This window comes from Cydia pomonella, chromosome 22, assembly GCF_033807575.1.
Source record: "Cydia pomonella isolate Wapato2018A chromosome 22, ilCydPomo1, whole genome shotgun sequence".
NCBI classification, from domain to species: Eukaryota; Metazoa; Arthropoda; class Insecta; order Lepidoptera; family Tortricidae; genus Cydia; species Cydia pomonella.
In genome coordinates, this window is record NC_084724.1 from 1268229 (window position 1) to 1275560 (window position 7332).

The 7332-nt window shown below is 37.7% G+C and overlaps 1 protein-coding gene across 1 annotated transcript; it reads left to right on the forward strand.

Moving 5' to 3' along the window:
- Positions 1–5201: 5201 nt before the first annotated feature.
- LOC133530337 (uncharacterized) lies at positions 5202–7126 on the forward strand. Its single transcript, XM_061868245.1, has one exon. It carries the CDS (start codon positions 6348–6350, stop codon positions 7032–7034), a length of 687 nt encoding a protein of 228 aa, XP_061724229.1. The 5' UTR covers positions 5202–6347; the 3' UTR covers positions 7035–7126.
- The last annotated feature ends 206 nt before the right edge of the window (positions 7127–7332 follow it).

Sequence of the window (7332 nt, forward strand, 5' to 3'; positions counted from 1 at the left end):
CATTTTAGTAGGTACGCTTACATTTTGACCTCTAAAACCCAGAGTTCCGGTGACTTCATAAAATTAATAAAGAAAGTAACTCAGGAAAATAGAGTTGGTATGATTTTGACTGATCAATACCCGGGAATAAATTCAAAGGAATTCAAAAACTTCCTAGATAAAGAAAACATACCAATTATATTTACCGCGGTTAATGCTCCATTTTCTAATGGTTTAAACGAGCGATTGAACCAAACTTTAGTGAATAAGATAAGGTGTAGGATAAATGAGCGGAATAATAAATTAGCGTGGACTACCATTGCTCATGAATGTACGGAGAGGTATAACGAGACTGAACATACCGTAACAGGATTTTCTCCTAAATATTTACTAGAAGGGAAATTAGTGGATATCTTACCGATTGAACTAAAACAAGGAAAAACATATAATGAATTGTTACAGGATAGGAAAACCGCCTTAGAAAACACCATAAAATCGCACAACACTAATAAAAAACGATTTGATAAAGACAGGGAAAGTTGCGATATCAGAGTAGGAGACTCAGTGTATGTGGAAAATGGAAACCGCTTGAATAGGAGAAAGTTACATGAATTGAAAATTGGCCCATATAAAGTCATAGAGAAAATTTCTAACTCAATTTATAGGATAGATACAGGCCATAAAAAGTCAGAATCCAATCTTTTCCATGTTACTAAACTAATCCCTATTAGGTTTGGTTCATGTTCCTAGTATTGATGTTTATATATAAACTTGGTCTGGGGGGGAGATGTAAATGAAGCAATGTTACCTTCATTCCTCAATTTGGACTTAATCTGTGGCAGTCAATGACAGATGACAGTTGACAGGTTAAACGTCAGAATGTCAGACGAAGTGCATTGTAACGATCGCATATAAGAATTATAATTTGATAGAAAATTAGAAATAAATACTTGGTGGAATAATAGCTTTAATGTTGTTTCTCTTTTCAGGTGAGTACCTAAGATATTTAGTTAAGTTCCACTGTAATCAATGTGTTAAGCTAGGTATAAGTGATTCTTAATATAAAAACCTATTCTCTTTTCAGAGCAACACAATTTTGTTTTTATTTCGCCTCCACATTTCAAACACTGTGTGTAACGCACATTATATATATATGTTAAACAAAGTGGGCGAAGTTAACCCCCCCTGTCTAACCCCACACTCCATTTTATAGACATCAGAATATGCCCCCGTCCATCGAACTACGTTTGATTGGCTGTCATACCAGTATCTTAGAATATTTATGACTTCATCTGGTAAACTTGAGCTCACGCATAACTTATTCCACAACACTTGGTATGACACCCGATCAAATGCCTTCGACAAGTCCAAAAAGCATGCGTAGACTGGCGTGTTCCTCTCAGTATAATACCGAACAGTGTGCTTAAGACATAGAACCGCTGACTCCGTGGATAGTCCCGGTCGGAAGCCAAACTGGGCGTCATGCAGGTTAATATGTTTGTTCATATACATGTTAAGCACACTGTCCAGTACCTTAGCCAAGATAGTAGCCAGCGAGATTGGCCGGTAATTGGACCTGTCGGAGGCATCACCTGTCTTATTTTTTATGATGGGCACGACTATCGTCTTCATGAGGTCATTCGGTAAGTAGTTGTGGCGTAAGCAAAATGTATAAAACATGGCAAGGACTCTCGGCAGATGTACGCCTGCATATTGCAGATGCTCAATGCTGAGGCCGTCGTGCCCTGGCGACTTACCTCTCGTCATCTGTCGGATCACCTTAGACACTTCTGCTGGCGTAATTCTGATCGGGGTGTCACCAGGCGCGCGACTCCCATCATCAAGCATCTGCCCACTCCCGGCAACTGGCAGCGGTTGTACTTTGAAGTGATTCATGAAAAGGTTGGCTTCGGTATCGTTCGTTAAACCGGTATTTTTAAATCGGTTCTTAGGGTAACATTTCCATAAAGTTCTTGTCCGATTAACCGGTTTAGAACAATAAAAACCTTTTTCTCACGCGACACACCACCAGGCCGGCCAGCCGTCTCGTCGCTCGTCGATTATCCCGGTTTATTTAGGTTACAACGTTACAATCAATTTCTTAACACGTTCGCGTTCTTATAAAATTTCGGAGTAAAATTAAAATAAACCGGTATTTACCGCTATTTTTAAAACCGGTTCCAAGCCTTACATACATACATATATTCTGATTACTGATGTGACGCGGAGTGTTCAAAGTTCCAAATTTAGAGATCGAAATTTCCGTTTTAAAATATAAATATTCATGAAATTTTCCATAACCTCTTAAGGCTCATACAATTTCCGTATTTTTAATTTGATCCTTGTTGTTGATTAGGGTAACTTTCGTTTGTTTTAGAAAACAATGAAACAAAAGAAAGTAGTAGTAGTAGTAAGTAGTGTAGTTATTGAAAGGTTCGAATTAGATTGAAACAGAATGTACATTGTAATGTACATTGGGCCTTACGAGAATAAATTTCTTGGGAATATTTTTAACTACACTTCTATGTACAGTCGGCAAGCGGCCAAGGACTTGTTAAATATCTAAAAACTATCCTTTATTATAAAGACGTTAAAGCACATGTTCAGATAATTTTGCGCACCTAGGCCGTTCCGATATATCTAAGGCTGTACATTATATACGTTACTGAAATCGGGTTGAAACAACAATCTCGATTGCTCCCGATGTATCGCATTCAAATGGATTAACTTTTGTTTTATTGTACGCCAACTTTTTATATATATTGCCAGTTACGGTGCAGTCCAGGCGATGAGGACAGTTTTGCTAATAAATAACTTAAGTTGGTACGGGGACATTCCTGGAGAAAATCGCGATCGAAATGACATTCTTCTAATAGTACTGAAAATGCTGAAAAAGCGATATTTGGTTTGATAATATTTCATGACATTGGTGAAAAATCGGTAGTATATTCTTTTTTTTTTATAAAAATAATATAAAATCTTTATTGAAAAGAAGATACATTAATTGAATAAATTAGTGTACGCGAATTAAAAGTGATACTAGTATGCCTTAGCCCTAGGGAGTTTTACTTTCCGAGTACATATATGCTTTTAAGTTCTATTCTGATATTTAAATCGAGATTCCACACATAAAGATCCGTTAATGTCGTTAGAACTGTAGCTGCCCCCGAGCGGATAATCCTTTGTCTATTGTTAAATAAAACCACATGTGCTAGTACCTGCATAAAACATGGTCCGGTCACTTAAACCGGTTATTGAATTACAGCTCCTATGGAAATTGAAATAAGATTCAAAATTAACAAATGGAATAATGATTTGTGGTTTCTTGTGTGGTCCCTCTACGGTTAATGAGTGCCGGTGAGTCAAATGCTTCTGAAATGTGTCCTCGAGATGCGGGACAAAGGGGCGTTATCGGAGAGCGCACCTGCATTGGTTTTTTGAGTGTTGGACTGGCCCGCGCTTAGATACCAATTAGAATTATACAACCCTTTTTTTGCAGATAGTGGCACGTGCGTTTTTACTTAACAATAGAGAAAGAATTAGCCGCTCGGGGTCAGCTTTAAATCTAACGACTATACCTCAAATGTCTAGTGAATAAAAGTATTCAAAATAAAAAGTAGAGAAAGCATCCATTTCTGACTACTGGCGATCGAAAAAAGTGAGATATATATTGTCGGTAATGGGTGCCCTTCTTGCCATCTACTATTTTGTCTCCCATTTCATTCGGAGTTACAATAATTTTAGTATCCGCTGTTTAAAAACGAAATATCCATAGGGAAGTCCCTCGTCGATTGGAGTATGATCTCGAATGGGGTGAATAAATTTCTCGCGCCAGAAAGCTAATGGCGATGATATGGCCTATTGTAGTTATTTTTATGTTTACACGTCTTCCACTAAAAATGATCTATTGCAGTAACAGTAATCCTACTACTGCAATAAAAGTGGAAGGTTGCTTATTTATGATTTTCACTCTCACCTGAGGGCATGAATTGGATGGTCATAGATTCGAACTAATAATTTTCTTCGAAAAAATAGTACATTGCAAGACTCGGGACTGGTTTTAAAATTAGCGGTAAATACCGTTTTTTTCGGTATTGCTCCTAACTTTCATAAGAACGCGCACGTTTTAAGAACTTTATTGTAACCTCAATAAACCGGTTTATTCGACGAGCGACGAGACGGCCACCCGGCCCGGTGGTGTGTCGCGTAAATCCACCCACCACCGACATAGGAAGAAACCGGTTTTTTGTGTTCTAAACTGGTTAATATGACAAGAACTTTACGGAAATGTTCTCCTAAAAACCAGTTTCAAAATAACGGTTTTACGAACGAAACCGAAAAAAAAAAGGTTTTGCGCCAAGTACATGATAACGGTATTGACCTGAGTTTGCAATGAACTGAATTTGAATTGACGAAATGTGCCGAGAAAAGACAGGCACTGCCTTTTGTCTTGTCTATGGCGGGGGCACGGCCTTGCCCCTAAATAAGTACATCAACTTTATTATTTCAGTATATCTATTACAGTATAATTTATGCAAATAAGAGGTATACACTTTGTTTTTAAATTTAAAGTAAAAATGATAATTTAAAGTAAAAATTATTAAATATTTTGATCATACATAACATAAATAATTCAGGGTTGGCAATTAAGTACGGAAGATAATTTCTGCCAAATGTCTATCTCTAGCAGTAATTAATTTTCTCAAATGTTTGTGTTGTTTAAAACACGTTGTTTGCTCGATTAATTTCGAGAAACAGTGACAGTCATAATTGGCACCCAAATTCCCCAAATTTTGCAGCTGCCTGACTTATTTCTGTGGGGCTGTCTAAAATTACGTGTCTATGCTAACAAGCTTATGAAATTTAAACACTTAAAACCGACCATCCGACACAAGTTTAGTTTTAGTGTACGCCGAAAATATGAGAAAATATGCTTGAAAATTAGGGCTCACATTTGCCTCCTGTTAGAGGTTGACATATGTCAGACATTATGTTCCGCATGTATTTGCCAACCCTGAATAATATATACTTATTTAAAACAATACTTAATAATTTTTGAATTTAATATAGAAAAAAAAATGTATACTTCTTATTTACCCAACCTGAATATTAGTGTGACTATTCAAAATACATATAAAAAATATGTAATGATTGATATATGTAGTTTGATTAGTTCCCTAGTTTTTAAAAGATCCTCAATCATCAAATTACCCCCTGGAGTTACACACAATGTTTTTCATCACACTTGCGATGATGAAACAAAATGTTAAGCGAAATAATTCTTAAATACGGTGACATATCAAACATTCGTCCGCCATTTTGTCATTTCTTGACAGCTTAGGCATCGAAGGCATAGACCTTTTCCGCATTCAGCCACGCATTATAAATAAATAAATAAATATTATAGGACATTATTACACAAATTGACTAAGTCCCACAGTAAGCTCAATAAGGCTTGTGTTGAGGGTACTTAGACAACGATATATATAATATATAAATATTTATAAATACTTAAATACATAGAAAACACCCATGACTCAGGAACAAATATTCATGTTCATCACGCGAATAAATGTCCTTACCAGGATTTGAACCCAGGACTATCAGCTTCGTAGGCAGGGTCACTACCCACTAGGCCAAACCGGTCGTTAATTATAGTCTGGCCTTCGATGCCTTACCTAGAGACGGTAACGTTACAGTCTCGTGGAATTACCCAAAAGCTTAAATTTTGCTCTACTCTTCTTTACACGTAAACCTACCATCGAGTTTTGACAAGGTAGCTGCTAGCTAGTATTTTAAGGTGCATTTAAATGCACAAGCACTTTACAGCATGTATGAGCATAATACGGCACTCTTTTCTACAATATAAAGCATCTGTCGCAAATTACGTGTTTTAGGAGATAATAGCATGGTCCACTTCAGTTTTACGAGTAAAATTTAATAGCGTGGTCAAGTGTGAACCGCAAATTTGTATACGGTTCCATGGAGTTTATTATTAATAAAATAAACGAAATAAGTTAATACATAATATATGACATTATTACACAAATTGACTAACTCCCACAGTAAGCTCAATAAGGCTTGTGTTGAGTGTACTTAGACAACGATATATATAATATATAAATACTTTTAAATACATAAAAATCTTTAGTCATAATTATTCCTGAACATAACTGTGTTTTTGTCATAAATGAGTTATGTCATAATTTTGATAGTCATTAATTTATTTCGCATAAAATTTGGGTGCTCAGAACGAGGCACGGTGGACATTTATATATGCGGATGACGTGGCAGTATGTACCGAGAGCCGACAAGAGCTACAAAGATTATTACTGTCGTGGAAGCATCAGTTGCAGAGAGGCGGTCTTATGTTGAGTGTCCAAAAAACGCAGTTCATGGAGTGCAATGTTTCCGATTCAGACTCCGAGCCAATATTGGTTGACGGACAGGAAGTACAGAAATGCAGCCAATACAAATATCTTGGGAGCATTATGCACGATTCCGGATTACTGGAGATCAACATTCAACACAGGATTGCGGCCGCCTGGTTAAAGTGGACAGAGGTGACTGGTGTGACCTGCGACAGTAAAATGCCGATAAAAATGAAAGGCCTCGTGTACAAGACCATCATAAGATCGGTCCTTACTTATGGCAGCGAAATATGGCCAGTGACCCAGCGACATTTCCAAGCCATCCATGTTGCAGAAATGAAGATGCTGAGGTGGATGTCAGGCGTCTCCAGGATTGATAGGGTTCGAAACGAACACATCCGTGGTAGCCTCGGGGTGAGAGACGTCGCCGATAAGCTCCAAGAAAGTCGGCTGAGGTGGTTTAGGCATGTCAAAAGAAGGCCGCCAGAATACGTAGGCAACAAAGCCCTTAGTTTTGCCTTACCAGGCCCAAACAGGAGGGGCAAACCAAGGCAGCGTTGGTGCAATGTCATCGCCAAAGATTTAAACGCCTGTGGGTTATCGGAAATCGACGTCCAGGATAGAGCGAAGTGGAAGGAGAAAAGTAGGAAAGCGGACTCCGTCACAGTACGGGACAAACGCTAGGAGGATGACGATGATGATATTGACAGACTCATTTCGCAGAAACAGTAGATTAAAATAAAGCTAACTGAAAACTAAATTGTAAACACTAGCCCTTAGGTCCCGTAAATCCCGTTACTCCGATAGTAGGACTACGAGAATTAGAGAAGTCCTTATATTCCGATCAATCGAGCCAGCGGGAAAAAAAAATATTCGTATTCCGATTGATCGGACTAGCCAGTCGGTCCATGCGACCTAAGGGATCATTATAAATTAATACAGAAATAAAATAAAAGTACCCCATAAACTAGCCCCGTCAAAA

Bases quoted from the DNA above. Each gene is read 5' to 3' on its own strand.
- LOC133530337 (XM_061868245.1), top strand. From the start codon at position 6,348: ATGTTGAGTGTCCAAAAAACGCAGTTCATGGAGTGCAATGTTTCCGAT.